Source organism: Leuciscus leuciscus (genome assembly GCF_965113295.1).
Source record: "Leuciscus leuciscus genome assembly, chromosome: 1".
NCBI lineage: Eukaryota > Metazoa > Chordata > Actinopteri > Cypriniformes > Leuciscidae > Leuciscus > Leuciscus leuciscus.
The window spans coordinates 51,994,442-52,009,835 of NC_138725.1; the positions used below are offsets into that span (position 1 = coordinate 51,994,442).

A 15,394-nucleotide genomic window follows, 5' to 3' on the forward strand; every position below is an offset into this window, starting at 1 on the left:
ACATTTTTGGGTGAACTCTCTCTTTAAAAGAGTATAATGTATGAAAAAAATCAAGATCAAATCGCTTTGCAATGACTATTAAGTGCATATTTAAAAATAAAAACCACAAGCAAAAGAGAAAGAGAAAACACAGGTGACATACTAATTTAATATAAATTCTAAAATGATAAAAGTTGATACAACACTGGTATAGAATGAATGAGTGAAAGCAGTATTTGTGATGTGCAATAATATGCCTTATGCAGTCAAATCAATTTGATTTTTCATTAAAAATATTCAGAACAAGAAATACAAAATCATTCTGAATTTATCCTATAAACTAGGATACTGGCATTTTAAAATGTTTTGAGATCTTGGTGACATTACTGCAATTGCATAAAATATATCTAATACACAATAACAACAGTATATAACAACTATATCTGTGCTTAGGCAGAATAAGATGGCCAGATCACTCTGTCATATTAACATGTTACATACATTATTCAAAATAATCTGCAACACCTCTGAAGCTTTGCATTGATTACATTTTTGCACCACAACAGCATTAAAAAACATGGCAAATCAATGCCCCACAGACAAAATTGGTGGTGTTTCAAAATGTAAGACTGTGTTTAACTTGTACATTGCATCTAGTTAAGGAATCTACTATCTCCAAAAGACTACTAACGCAATAGAGAGGGCTAGAACCAGAGTTGTTTGACTTTCACTCCTCCAGGCATGACCAAAAAAGGGAGCTTCTGGAACTGTGGTGCGGATGAGGCTCGCAAAGCTTGAGACCCTGGAGTAGATACCTGGTCGGTTCTTCTGAGCACACCCAAGTCCAAAACTCACAACTCCTGCCTGAATCCATGTCCCATTGCCAACAGGACAAACCAGAGGCCCTCCAGAGTCCCCCTGAAAGAGAAAAATTATGTTATTTACATGTTATTTACAATATCTAAGGATGTCAGTGCACCAGCAAATAGTAACATACCTGACAGGAATCCTTGCCTCCCTCCATATATCCAGCACAGATCATGTCTGATAGGACGTCAACTGTTACTAAATCAGATGACAAAATCTGATACATTGATTGGCAGGAAGACTGGTCGATAATGGGCACTTCCACTTCCCGTAGCGCCCCAACTCCAGTGAGGGAGACTATTTGAAAGGAAAGACAGGGAAAGCAATTTACAAAATGGACATTATTATTATTAAATTGACATAACATGCAATGGGAATGGAAGTGTAATATCTATAATGCTTTGTCCAGACATTTTTTGTCAGGCAGCTTACTATATCACACATAAATTTGTTACAGACACAAAGCAGTCTTATCTCTTATCATATGATTTCATAATCAATTCAAAGATAATCGATACAAAACATCAAATAGTCTGAAATAAAGAGAAGAGATGCGAACCCAACATTATACATGAAACTGAGAGTCTTACTCTCAGCCTCACAGGCTAATCTGAAATACAGAAAGGCCCCGACCCAACATTAAGATACATGATGCTAAGAGTTTACTCTTAAGTAAGAGTCACTCTTAGCATCATGGGCCAACTTGAGTTACAAAAAGGCCCCGATCTTCTCGTTGCATCCCATTATATAGACAGAACCTCTTTCACATGGAAACATCTTCTAACAATGGAATTTTGCATTCAGAGGTTACACCTTTTGGGGGTGTGAGACCATTTGCCAGGAGATCACCTTCCTTTGTGTGCCAGTTATCCCTAAACTCTTAAAAACCTTATTACCTTTTGTTTTACTTATTTGGAAATGAGACATTTGTACCAGTCGCACTGAGACATTTCAAATGATACCAAAATGTACAATACTCGATGATAATCATTCACATTAAACTATATATTTTCTTGGGTGAATTCAGGTGATCTGAGCATGAGAGAGAGGGGGTGAGGAATGAGGGAATGAAATGTAGATTAGGATGACTCGGAGGTGAGACTCTTTCGTCTCGATAGTGCACAAGGGGGAGTTCAAATGTTAATTTCCAGAGAGGTCCTTTGTTCTCTTAGGGTCTGGTCGCTCTTCAACCAGACTGTCCGGCATTTTCTAATTTCTCAATTCTTACAAATCTGTTAAGAAGTTTGTTGGTCAATTTGAAAGTTCAGCATTAAGTAAATCCATGCACTTTTCCTCCTCCTTTACCACTCACATTTATTGGCTAACTCAATTCTGCGGCATATTTTCACAATTAAGCCATTATTTAAATGTCCATGATTGCTTTTTCTGACTTCACCTTGTCCACTGTAACTACCACTACTGAAATGGTAAGAAATCCAGCTGTCCCTCCCAAGGAAACATCACATCCAGAAAACCTTTGCCACATGTTTAAAGAGTAAAATATCTGTTATTTGCTGTGGTTACCCCTTATTTTCTTGTTGATGCACTTACCGCCCTCTTGAGTGTGTCCCCAGCCTGTAACGTAGCATAAGGTTCCACTGCTGAACTGGAAGCCAGCATATGGCAGACACACAGGCTGAATCCTGTCTGACCAGGTGACCGGAGAGCGCAGCTGCACTAAGGCTACATCTCTGCCCTCCTGAGGGCTTGAGTATCCTTCTGGAACAACCACCCGCTGCACCTGACTGACCATCTCAAACTGGTTATAGCCATTAAGCAGATGGCGTCCCATGTACAGGCGATATGAAGACACTTCTGAGGGGCTGAGGGTAGGAGATACAGAGAACATTAACTTCTCTATAATCATCACAGGTATTGATAATATGATAATAATACTTACTTAGGAAAGCAGTGTGCAGCAGAGAGGACCCAATTTTTTGCAATTATAGATCCACCGCAAACATGACCGTTGGCTCCCATCTGAATGTCCACTTGCCATGGCCACGCCCCTGCTGATGCTTCAACTCCTCCCACAATGCGTTTACCTAGCGGAGGCCTGCCGCACACTTACGTGAACAGGTCAGAGGAGATTTAGTGTACATACACAGTGAAGGTTTTCTTACCAGATCACACCTGCCCTACAACTCCCCTAGAGTATCATTACATCTTCTCACTTATAAGGAGCAACACAAACAGGGGCATGAGGTATGAGACATGAGACGTGAGTAAAAGCTGTTGTGGGTAAGGTTACAAACTTTAAGAGAGGGAGGAGAACATTCTAAGAATGATCTATTAAGCTATTCAAAAATGCATAAAAATTTATTTCTGAATCCAAAGTCATTGTGATATGTAATGTGAGGCTTAAAGTAAAAAATGTCTACTGTCTAAGCTGAAACAGTAGAGCATGGTTCTAGAAAGCTACAGGTCATGGGTTTCATTCCTAAGTTGTGTTCCTTAAATGCAATGCAAGTCATTTAGGATAAAACATCTGTCAAATGCATAAATGTAAATTAAAAATAAATGTTGTTTAGCATCTTTTATTAATTTAAAAATATTTAAATTTAAAAATAATCAACAAATCAATTTGTTTTAAATTACTATTAAAGAAAAAAAAAATAGATAGTAGGAAGGACACTTTTGTGATCATGTGACAAGAAAATAGTACAACAAGAAGACCCATAGACCCACAAGATCTGATTTATATCATCAAATATTTGGGCCTTTTACTAGAAAATTATGCTTTGTTCAAATCAAATGGGGTAGCCTTAATTTAGGTTTTTAAGTTGAACAAGTATTTTATTACTACATTCAGATAATTTTCTTCATAACTAAAAATAAAATAAAAAATAATTATAAATATTTCAATTCGTATGAAAACAAAACAAAACATGACTACAAAGATGACATGCTTTTTATAGAGATTTCTCTCTCATCTCAGACACACTGACCCATAAACTGAAAAATAATTACCTTGTGCCACACACATTGACAGCCCTGTATTTTGTCGGACACAGAAAGACAAATAATGAATTTAATGAATGCATTGAATCCAATAAGACCATTACTACACCCTAACAAGACTTAGCCTACCTGTTACCATCAAGACAAAGAGAAGCTGCAGGCACGAATCAGTCATTCTGTTGGCGAAGTGTCTATAAATAATGCGTGTTTTAAAGATTAAACTATAATAATTTGCCCTTGGAGTGACCCTTGGGCTCTAACTCAACAAAAAACAATCAACATTGTTGTCAATAGTTGAGTCCAAAAACTTACTTGTAATGTCAAGTGTCCTATAGCCTACCCAAAGGGTATATCCCAAAGTCGGATAAAGCGCGCGAACAACAAAAAAGTCTATGAACACTGTTTATTTTTCGGGCAAAAAAAAAAAAAAAAAAAGATTTAAACCCGAACACAAGACGACTCTAATCGCGACAAGCTACAGATTTGTGATGCCTCGTTTTGAATACGTTACATATTCGTATCTTCAAACAATAATTTGCATGACATTTGAGAACAAAGATTTCGATGTAATCGACATGGAAGAAAGGATAACCGAGCGAAAACGCAGAGATGTTCATTTGCCAGAGAATGTATGAATGTACCTGTGCGTTTCTACCTGCTGCCAGCATCCAATCACAACGCGCGCTCTCAATCTCCTCCCAAATAATGAGCCCGTTGTTCTCGCCATAAAGAAGATTCACACACAGCGGAGGAGAGCAGAATTCCTGCCGTTCTTGTTGAACAGTTGGATTAAGTTTAATTAGTTTCGGAAAAAACGCAGACTTTCAGTTCGATTTACTTTGATCTTTTCTCAAGCCACACAATAATAATTTGTTCACATAGGCGCTACTGATTCCAGCGATATACCCATTTCAAGTAGCCTACCATAAATTCGAACTTTGCTGCATATTACTTTAAAAGAATCCATAAAAAGTTTTTTTCCTGAAAACATTTTCGAACATTATTTGTAACGTTATTTTCTGCATTTACATGCAAGGTTCGTAATCACTATCAGAAAACTGGTATTTTTAGTAAAACAGGCTAATAACTAGGCTAATTTACTGTTGTCCACTATATTCGTAGAATATAGTTTTTATATAAAACCATGGTTATAAACATGATAATTTCTGCTAAAAACACCAGTTACCTTTAAATATCTGCCACTCTTTACCCACAGCTACCATTTTTGAACTTTAGTAAGAACACAAATGCTTCATCAAATAGTTAATATTTCAAAAGAATAGAAAACAGTTGGCTATTAACTATATCAGTGGTATAAAAATCTTTAAAGATTTATAGTTACAAGGTATTGTTCCTTACGCTGAAGTCATTCAACCCTCTTTAAAATATATATATACATAAATATATATATATACATATATATACACATACAGTATACATATATACACATACATATACATACACACAGTGTATATAGGTATCAACTTCCACCTAAAAGCCAGACAGGTGCTGCATGTGCAATAGGTAATTCTATACTGTCTAATGAATAATTCAACATAATGTTGCTTGACTTCACAAACTTATTTCTTCAAAGTGCTTTTGCCATTTGAACATGAAGGGGAGTCTGGTATAAATATTAAAACACCTCACAGAACATAACTGATCTGAAGTACCACACTGATGTAATAAAATGTTGACTTGAAATAAAGAACCTTCAAAAACAATGACATGAATATTACTATTCATTTATTTAAAAAAAATAACAGACTCAATACAATGCGAATGTACAATCTTAGACCTTTCCCTCTTGGAGAGAGTATTTCTACGTGACATTTAACGGTAGCTGTGAAAAACATCTGGGATGAAGGGACAGTCTCACTCTCCTCATTTTTTAGAGAACTTGGCCTGCTTGTGTTTAGGAGGTGCCCATTTCAAACAATGTGTGTCCACTGTAAAAACACAAAATGTAAAATGTTTAATGGTTTAAACTCGTAAATACACAACATCACATACATAAAGCTAGCATAAGATCCGTTACCTGTTATTGGCGGTTTCTTGTACTGAGCACTTTTGAGATGTTCCTCTACAAGTTTGGGTGTGACACAGATGACATGCTGACCTTTCCAGTACTTGACCATGTTTAGAGACTGTAATGTGCTGATGATGTCACTCTGAGTGATACTTGTCATCTGACTATGGGTACAGACAGTATGCATTAATTAGTGCTCTTTATCAAAGCATTAGCAGCCAATTTATCTTGCAGTATTTTCCTTTTTAAAAATGTTTGTCTGAATTGAACATGTATACAAACGTGCATAATTATGACCTCATGTATTTTTTTTCCTTCATGCAGATTTGTATTTGGGACTAGACGTGTACCTGAGGTCTTTGATGGACAGAGTCCCTCTGAAGTCTCGCAAAATCTCTAGTAGTACCCATGACCAGTAACTCCTATAACTCAACTTCCCCAAGTCTGACAGAGGTTTCTCTGGAGACCCCACTGTACTCTCCAGCTTCGATAGCTCATAACCTGAGAAGAATTATGACACAAAGAACAATTATTCATCTATATCAGAGGCGAACACTTGGTGAAAGGTGAATCAGGGGTGAAACTTACTAAATGCGATTAGAAATTTTCCATATCCTCTTCGCTGGTATGGAGGAAGAGTGAGAATACAAGCAACATTGTTCCCATCTGGAGACTCTTTCTCCTGCTCATGAAAAACATGCATCGATAAAGCGTGTTAAATAAGATACAAATTAACAGCTACACTGCATAAATACAACTGACATTCAATGCCAAAAACAAACAGTAGAAACACTTTACCTTAGAGAAGTAACCCACAATATGTGCTCCCTGTTTGTTGACTTCGGTGAGGATGTAGAAGATGAACGGCTCCACGTCAAAGTAAAGTGTTTTATGATCCAAAAACAGCTTTGCCAGGAGACACAGATTCTGACAGTAGATCTACAGCGAGAAGGACAGTAAGAACGACAGAAACTGTGGAAAATTCAACTGCACATGGACATGCACATGTATTAGCAATGTAATAAATCATTTTAGGTTTACATAGTCTTCTCCAGGTCTGAAATCTATTTATCATGAAATTATTTGTTTCTCTGTTTCATGTTAAATGTAAGTGGTAGGTGTCATTCATTTGGCTCACCTTATGGTCCTTCCCATCAACTTCGTATACTGAGATATTGTTTCTGCGATAAATCTCTTTGCCTGGAGGCTGGCGCCACTGACACTGTGACTGAAATGAGAGCCATTGAGAAACAAAGGAGCGGGAAAACAAAAGAAAGCATAAATTTAATAAGTATGTATTGTAAACCTTAACCTGTGAAGCTAGAAATACTCTAAAAGACAACAAACACAACAAAAATAATTTAAAACTAGCTGACCAACAAAGACCAACACTGACTAAAAACAAATGCTTGTGCAATAGAGTGCTACAGTAATGGGCCCTAAAAAGTAAGTTAGCATTTTTGCACTTCTGGTTCCATTTTCTCATTGTCGAGGAGTTTTTGAATGGGTTTTTGGATAAATGTCTTAATAAGATCTGTGGATAACACAAGCTCAAGATATTTTATCTTTATATTTTTTCTACAACACAAATAACTTTAGTAATACTCCATTCATTATTTGAAAAAGTGGTTGCTAGCAAGTGGCTAAATGGGATGACAGAGGTTGTCGGGGACATGAAACGTCACACACCAAAAATTTATCTAAACACTAGATCAATTTCATAGCCACCTTGTGTTTATAATCACACACTTGCAAATTATCTTAACTCAAACTTTCAGATTTTACATAAACATTAAAAGATTTGTTGGAAATTTAGTGATTGGTGTAGTTTATTTATAGCCTAAAGGACCCAATATACTCATGGCGAAGTTCTTTTTCGTTCTTTGCTTCCACTGTAAACACATGTATGATGCGAAAACAAAACCATTGAGCGAAATACCGGAGTGAACATGGCTGTGAACGACTTTTGCAGATTATGTGAAGTAAATCTACGCATCTACGCCACGGACCACGGTACAATCAGCTTCTATACGTCACGGCTCTCAGCCCGCCCTCTGTTCGTTGATTGGCCGGCTGTTTTCAGGCCGGAGGAAAACTGAGAAATAGGTCGCTATCTCAGACTGAGTACTGAAGCGAACTGAAACTGAGCGGAAGTACGAAGTCTGATGTAGTCAGGCTAAACCTCTGAGTTGGCATGCAAAAATAAATCATGCCTTCAGCACTTAAATTCATTAGCCAAGATGTATAGCACCCCCTATGGTACAATGTAAATCAACAACAAAACCATTGTATGGACTGACCAGATGGTATCTGAAAGTCTTCTCATACTTCATGTACTTCAGGCAGTATTCACAGATCCAAAGTTTGGGCTGTTTTCCATAGTCCTCAGGGAATGGAGAAAAGTACCATGCATCAATCTCAAAATTCCCAATCTGGATCTTGTCCACATATTTTACTTTTGTGATCTGAAAATGAAAGTGACACTTTGATTAAAATGAGAAAACAGATGGACAATTTATTTAAAGCTATATCCATGGAAAACACCATTAAAGTAGATTATTTATCAATGAAGATTATGCAAATGTTGCCCCTTCTTACAGCCTCATGCTCTTTCTCCAGGGCAGCCGTAGTAGGGTCCATCTCTGCATAAGTCTGGAGGAAAAAAAATACGGGGTCAAATAATTAGTAATGTTGCTACTGGACTGATATGGACTTGTTCAGACTTTTAAATGGTTCATATGTGAATACAATTAAAACTAAGATGAACATGGCTCAGTCATATAATAATTTACTGTTTAAGTTGGAAAACACCAATCAAAAGTGTGATTTAGATTAGCAGAAAAGTGATTACAGGTACCTTCTGAACGTGGTTGATCTCGTCATGTTTACGCTTCTGGTTTCGGGTGATCTTCCTCTCCGGCTGGTCCACAAGCTCACCCCCGCCACCTTCCTCCACACTTTTTCTCACTGCGTCTTTCACAGTCTTTGTCAGGGCTAAACGAGCCTTTCCAACCCATTCATCTAAACGTCTGTTGACTGCAAATGACAAAAGAGAGCATCTGCTCAGTGAATCTGTAAGGACTACACAAACCTGTAATGCATCTTTGTATGATCAGCCACGAATGGGATTTGAATGCAATTCCACTCACATCCAACATAGTGGACATAAAACTCTTCTCTGCCCTCCTGCTCATTCAGCCTGGACTGAATAACCTCTGCTGAATCTGAAAGAAAAGTACTAAATAAATAAATAAACCAACAAACAGTATGTGCATGCTTATATTAACTTACTCATTTCTCAATCAGAATGTTTTTATAAATAAATACTATATATATATATACGTGATAATACAGTAACGTTGTATTTAACTATAAAATGGCAAATTAAGTGTTTCTGAAATACAATTTTAAATAAGTATTTTAGCTTACGCCATGTTTTGTCCGCACGCTGACACAGATAGGTCTCCCCGATTTCCACCGACACCTCTTGCTCTCTGCCGCCGCAGTGCGACATTCCATCCCCGGAGTGCGGAGTACTCGAGCCCGTGGCTTCTCTTTCTCGATCCGCGGCCTCCGACTCATCCTCTTCCCCGCCGCTGCCGTTTGATGAACATGTTGCTCGTGTTCCCGTATCTAAGCTTCCTCGGTCGGTTCCAGCGTGGCCAGCGTCTATTTCAACGTCCATTCGCTCTTCTGAGCCGCAGTTATCGTATGAATTGTTCATGTTTGGGTGACGATTGCTGGACATTGACATTGCTACGCCAGACATCTTTGTCCATTTGAAAACATTGCGCACCGCGATAACTCGAGCATGCGCAGTGCACTTTTTCAGTCCTGCTTTGTGTAAACAGTGTACTACTGTTTTGAATCACTATTTAAAGTATTATGACCATTAAATACCAACACATGGTCGGACACAAAAAAGAAATAGTTTTCTCTACTTTTACATGAGAGCTGTACAGAGGCTGTCCAGTGCTTTATTAATGATTGAGAGTTCGTCTTTGCAGAAGTTTAGAATGAATATAATAAATATCTAATTTTATCACAACCTGCGACAGAAAGAACAAACTTTTTCACATTTCAATTTTGTGGATTGTTGACACAATTACAATTGCTTTAGTAAAAGTAAACTTCAATGAACTTCCTGAGTGGTTAGACTCCTTCCTAACTGCAATGTCTACTCCTTCATTTTCACTAACAACAATGACTTACCCAAGAGAGAAAGGAAAAACATGAGTCAGTTCATTGCTTGTGGAGAATTTTATTATAGACACAGACATGATGATAGTACAGCTGGTGAAACAGGGAGGTATGCTTGTTCCTCTGCCTGTACCTCCCCTCTCCCATTGTCAGAGGACTCCCTCTTTCCTAAATTCTTTTTCCACTCTTTGAAGCAAACCCCTCCCACCACCTCTATGAGCTCCACCCCCTCTGTGATGATGCCCAGCCCCTCCCTCTCTGGCTCTATGTCCACCTCCACGGTGACCGACACTCCCAGAATTATCCCAGTAACCGGGTCCCTTAAAGTTCCTCTCCTGCCAGTATCCATAATGTCGTCCGGAGCCACGACTACCACGCTTCCATCCTCTACCCACATGTTCCCTTTCTGGGTGTCCATCCTGTAAGAATGTCTGATCCACATCTTTTGAAATACAAACATTTTGTTTGCCCACATCTTGTCCACAGTTAGATTTTGAAGTAACCTTGTCTTGAGAAATATGTTTTTCTTCTTCATTGATCAAAGGCTTCCTGAGCTGTGCTATATTATCACTGAGTTCAAATGCCTGTCCTTGTGCTGTGCTTTCTACCTGTGATGTAGTGTTTGGCGGGTCTGAGTTGACATAATTAATCTTATCAGAAGACTGCGTGAGCCTGCCTAACCGTTCCACCCCAGGTGAAGGCATTGCATGACGTCCTGATCCACCTCGTCTGCCTCCTCTTCCTCTATGACCTCTCTTGAAGTCACCTTGTTGCCTTTTCTCATGAGTGAACAGACGCTGCGATTGGCCTATAGTGTGATGACTTTGAGAGGCTTGGGTTGCACCAATGGAATCTGGGGATGAGGAAGGGAGTGCCTGACAAGATTCGGCACCAGAGGCATCTGTACCAGGAGAGTCTTGAGCCTGAAGAAAAAAAACATCCCTCATTCATTTATTCATCCAGATACTGACATTGAGAACTCAAAGTCCTCAATTGTCACTCCTCTTCAGGGTGAATATCATTTATATTATAAATAAGTACATAACATTTACTAAATAATATATAAAAGCATGTATACACCTTTTTTAAAGGTGTATTTTAATTTCCTTTTTTCACAATTTGTAAAAGAAGTCTCTGTTGTCCCCAGAATGTATATGTGAAGTTTTAATCCTAAATACCCCACTGATAATTTTTTACAGCATGTTCAAATTATCCCTTTTTGAGGGTCAGTTAAAAAATAGAGCTTGAGTGTGTGTGTGTGTGTGTGTGTGTGTGTGTGTTAGCAGCTCCGATTACCTCACGCAGACAAGCACCAAAATGTTTTGACAACATGTAGAATGCAACAGGACGTTTCTGAATGGTTAGTTGATTAATTTATGTTGCTGATGTGGAGTTAACTATCTTCAAGTCTTTGATTAGCATATTCTGTCATGATAATCTATAAAATCGCTTGTGTGGGAACTGTTGTAAGATGCATACAGAGTGACATGCTATTGCATTTTGTGTTACGTACTGTATTGCATGTGAAAAGATGAATGCGACAGCTCAAGCAGACTCCCAAATGTGCTCTACTACAACAACTCTCCTCTTCTCAACATGGACTGCGTGTTCCCTAATGATGTCACTAACCCGGGAGGAAGCTTGTGTAGTCCCTACCAGTCGTTTGTTGTAGTCCGAAAAAAACGATTTCTTTAAAAGCAAATATCTTCCTTTGCTTTGAACTTTGAGCTTTGGAACTTTGCAGATGTTGTTTATGCTCAAACAGCAACATTACATACTAACTAAAGTTAAAAAAGTGAAATCATAATCAACAACCCCTTTAATATAATACATTATTTTATTATAAATTATTTTTATTATTGTATATTGTTTTATTTTTAATGCAGTTGTGACTCCCAAAACTTTGCATTGTGTATGCGGCCGAACATGTTAAATCGGAATGTTCCATCCAGGATTTACCTCATTAATGTGAATTAGGAACCTATTAGACTCTTCTTCTGGGTCAATAACTCCACCCTTTTCCTTCTGCCGTTCCAGAGTCTTCTGGAGCGCTGCCCATTTCGTTCTAAATTCCCCATCGATGACCACATCCTCCTGCTGTGAGTGAAGCAATAATAAACACAATGTTCATGTGTATCCACAGCATGTGACCAGTGAGCATACATTAGGGTGTTGAGCTTTCAAACTAGACATCCTGGCATAGTCAGCAACAACAAGAGGGACTGCACATGGGACAATGATGCACTGTTTAAAAAAATCTACTGCTTGGCACTGAACACAAGAGTGACTTTGTCCACTTGACATTTCTAACAATGATAAACGTCATGCCCAGGCCAGTTTAGCTTGACCCAACTGCTAAAACCGTGTCCACAGAGAATGATACACTGTGCCTGTATGTCTTACCTGAGTGAAAATTGGAGCAGGGGAGGAAAGAAGGGCATCCAAATCGTAGGTCACAGGCTCTCGACACACAGGGCAAACAACAGCCAACTCCTGTTAATAAAAGAAGCTCATTTGTATCAAAAATGCCTTTTGTTTACAGCATACCTCACTGCACATTTATGTTTTGCAATTAGCTATTATATTCAATGAAATGTTGAAGCAGATTATATAAGAATTACATAATACACAAAATCTTTGACTGGGATGTATTAGAGCAAAATTTTACATATTTACCATTGTAATATGTAGCATTTTGCTCTAAGGCAAAACAGTACAGAAACTATATTAAAGTATCCACCATATTTTTCAGGTAAGAGTGGGCGCGGCCATTTGTAATTTTAATGTGTGTGGCTTCCAGTTATTTTTAGCTGTACAAAACAGCTTGTTATGCTGTTTGATATTGCAAACTGGTATTTCTTACCATATTATTTTAATGTAGTGTCTTAATTATAAACACTGGTTTGTAGCGCAAACAGATTTATGGTTTACTGCACTTTGATATATTTCTCTATAGCGGCTAATAAATCAGAAGTCTTGCATAGTCACAGAAAACACCTTACTTCCATGTTGAAAAACAAGGTGGATACAAGATAAGGAGACTGTAAGTATCCTCTGCTATGATGAACAGCCCCACCTCTTTTTCCGTCTGGTCTCTAGTTTTATCCTCCTCCAGCTCCCTCTCACGGTCCTGCAGCTCCATCTCGGAGTGAGTGATGTAGCGGCCAAGGCAGTGCGAGTGGAAATAGTGATAGCAGCTGGTCTTAGTGAACACTTCCCCTTCCTATGGTTAGGATGAAACAGAGGAGGAGGAACAAGTTCAATTTTACAAACAGGCCACAGCGCACATTATGAGCATATTTTTATGGTACTCTCACAATTAAAATACCACACCTTAAAGCCGTAAAGACAGATGACACAGTTTCCATGGGGAATATTGCTCTCAGTCAGTATCTCTTTAGCTCTCTGTGAGGATAAAATAGAGAAATCGTTTGAGACAAACACAAGATAAAAGGAATATACACTACCATTTGAAGTTGAAGCATTTAAAAAAAAATTTTTTTTAAAAGTAAAATGCCATTTATTACTGTGGTGGCAAAGCTACATTTTCAGCATCATTACGCCAGTCTTCTGTGTCACAAGATCCTTCAGAAATTATTATAATGTGCTGTTTTGCTGCTCAATAAACATTTGTTATTATTATTATCAATGTTGAAAACAGTTGTGCTGCTTAATATTGTTGTGGAATCAGTGAAAAAAAAAAAAAAAATCAGGATTCTTTGATGAATCGAAAGTTCAAAAGAACAGCATTTATTTGAAATAGATTTTTGTAACATTAATGTCTTGTTACTGTTACTTTTGATCAAATTAATGCATCTGACATGCAGCTGAATAAAAGTGTAAATTCCTTTAAAAAAAACGTATTGACCCCAAATATTCGAAAGTTAGTATAGTTATGGACCGAATAAGGAATCTAACCTCTATGAGCTGATACAGTACAGGTGTCCCCATACATGACTCTGCCTCCTTCTGCAAACTGTTCTGTAAACTGACAAAGGATCAGCATGTGAAAACACTGGAAAGAGTAAGAAGTGAAACAGGACATTCTCAAGTTTAAACATAACAATATCTAATAATAATCAATCAATCACCTGAGCAATTTATCATCCGAGAGTCCACGTGGATTGTGAATAGAGATGCAAGGGGATGAATATGGATACTGAAAATGAATAAAAAAAATACACCAACAGAAAGTAAGTGTCAATTAAATACAAAACATGTTAGATCCATTACTTTAGTCAAATATTATAGCAATTTAACCAACAAACCTGAGAGTTCAGATCCATTGTCAGTGTAAGACGGACAAACTGAGAGAGACAGTCCTCCGCAGTGGAGGGATAGAGTACCAAACTGACTGTACACCCTCTAATTGAGACACATTTGACATCTTTATTTCTGTTCAGGTTAATAACAGTTAACTATATTATTATCTCAGGAAATTTATGAAAAACTAAAAGAGCAATAAATTATAAAACATTTACCCCTCATCTCTCTGAGTAACACTGAGCTCATCCAAGTAGATGGACTGCAGCACTTCAATTTCAGACAGGACACTGTGGTGTCAAACAGATGTGAATTTCGAGTAGAACTGATTTAATGTAACATTAACATGAGTATGACACATCAGATAACCAGAGACACTGGGTCAAAGGCACACAGTAAAACACTTGGCCATTTGTTTACTTAGATAATGACAATGCCATGACTACACCGGTTAAATCCGAACAACTTAACTATGGATTCACTTATTTACTGTAATTCTCGGACAAAACGATTCGTGTAGTTTTCTGTATAAATTAGATTGTATCATTAAATTGTTATGTTATCACAAATCACGGAATGTACTTAGTCACATATGACAGCTCTCTTGTACCGTTAACAAGTAAGTTATGCACTGCAAGTCTTCCAAATAAGGAATTTAGTTCATATGTCAATCAGCTCTGGATTTATATAGTAATTAGTCATTAAAACAGGTTTCTGTCAGTATTTTTCAGCAACATAATACTCACTCGCTCTCGGCAGCCATGTTGGCGGTGACGTCACCACTCCACGACATCGGTCAGCTGACACAGAGCCGACTGATAAACAGATGGGAATTTCTAGGATGCAGGAGTTTATGATTCAGTTAGATCCCTTTTTCTTGAAACTATTATTTTTCTGTATCTCATGCAATCTTTTACTGGAATTATTTATTTTAAAAAATGTTATTGGAAAAAGATTTAGTCCTTGCAACAAAAATACTTTCTCACTAATAAGGTCTTTCAAAATAATAAATAATTTTTTTTCCTGTCAAACATTTCATGATTAAATATAAAGCTGATATTGATACATGATGCTCAAGTTCACACATAAACTATA

The 15,394-nt window shown here is 37.6% G+C and overlaps 3 protein-coding genes across 3 annotated transcripts; all 3 read right to left on the reverse strand.

Annotated features, from left to right (window-relative positions):
* Nucleotides 1-145: 145 nt before the first annotated feature.
* Nucleotides 146-2,907, reverse strand: LOC309476109 (prostasin). The gene is made up of 4 exons (XM_082139301.1): nt 2,747-2,907; nt 2,398-2,669; nt 977-1,143; nt 146-897 (listed from the first exon to the last, which is right to left on the reverse strand). The coding sequence occupies exons 1-4, from the start codon at nt 2,824-2,826 to the stop codon at nt 649-651; spliced, it is 768 nt and encodes a 255-aa protein (XP_081995427.1). The 5' UTR covers nt 2,827-2,907; the 3' UTR covers nt 146-648.
* A 2,629-nt stretch (nt 2,908-5,536) lies between these two features.
* kat8 (K(lysine) acetyltransferase 8) lies at nt 5,537-9,645 on the reverse strand. The gene is made up of 11 exons (XM_082166681.1): nt 9,266-9,645; nt 8,986-9,060; nt 8,694-8,872; nt 8,435-8,488; nt 8,137-8,301; nt 6,975-7,064; nt 6,635-6,775; nt 6,425-6,518; nt 6,187-6,337; nt 5,846-6,000; nt 5,537-5,756 (listed from the first exon to the last, which is right to left on the reverse strand). Exons 1-11 carry the CDS (start codon nt 9,603-9,605, stop codon nt 5,692-5,694), a joined length of 1,509 nt encoding a protein of 502 aa, XP_082022807.1. The 5' UTR covers nt 9,606-9,645; the 3' UTR covers nt 5,537-5,691.
* Nucleotides 9,646-10,081: 436 nt separating this feature from the next.
* On the reverse strand, nt 10,082-15,107 carry rnf25 (ring finger protein 25). The gene is made up of 10 exons (XM_082166663.1): nt 15,046-15,107; nt 14,518-14,589; nt 14,305-14,401; nt 14,128-14,195; nt 13,955-14,024; nt 13,370-13,441; nt 13,113-13,259; nt 12,440-12,529; nt 11,996-12,133; nt 10,082-10,959 (listed from the first exon to the last, which is right to left on the reverse strand). Exons 1-10 carry the CDS (start codon nt 15,090-15,092, stop codon nt 10,186-10,188), a joined length of 1,575 nt encoding a protein of 524 aa, XP_082022789.1. The 5' UTR covers nt 15,093-15,107; the 3' UTR covers nt 10,082-10,185.
* Between the last annotated feature and the right edge of the window lie 287 nt (nt 15,108-15,394).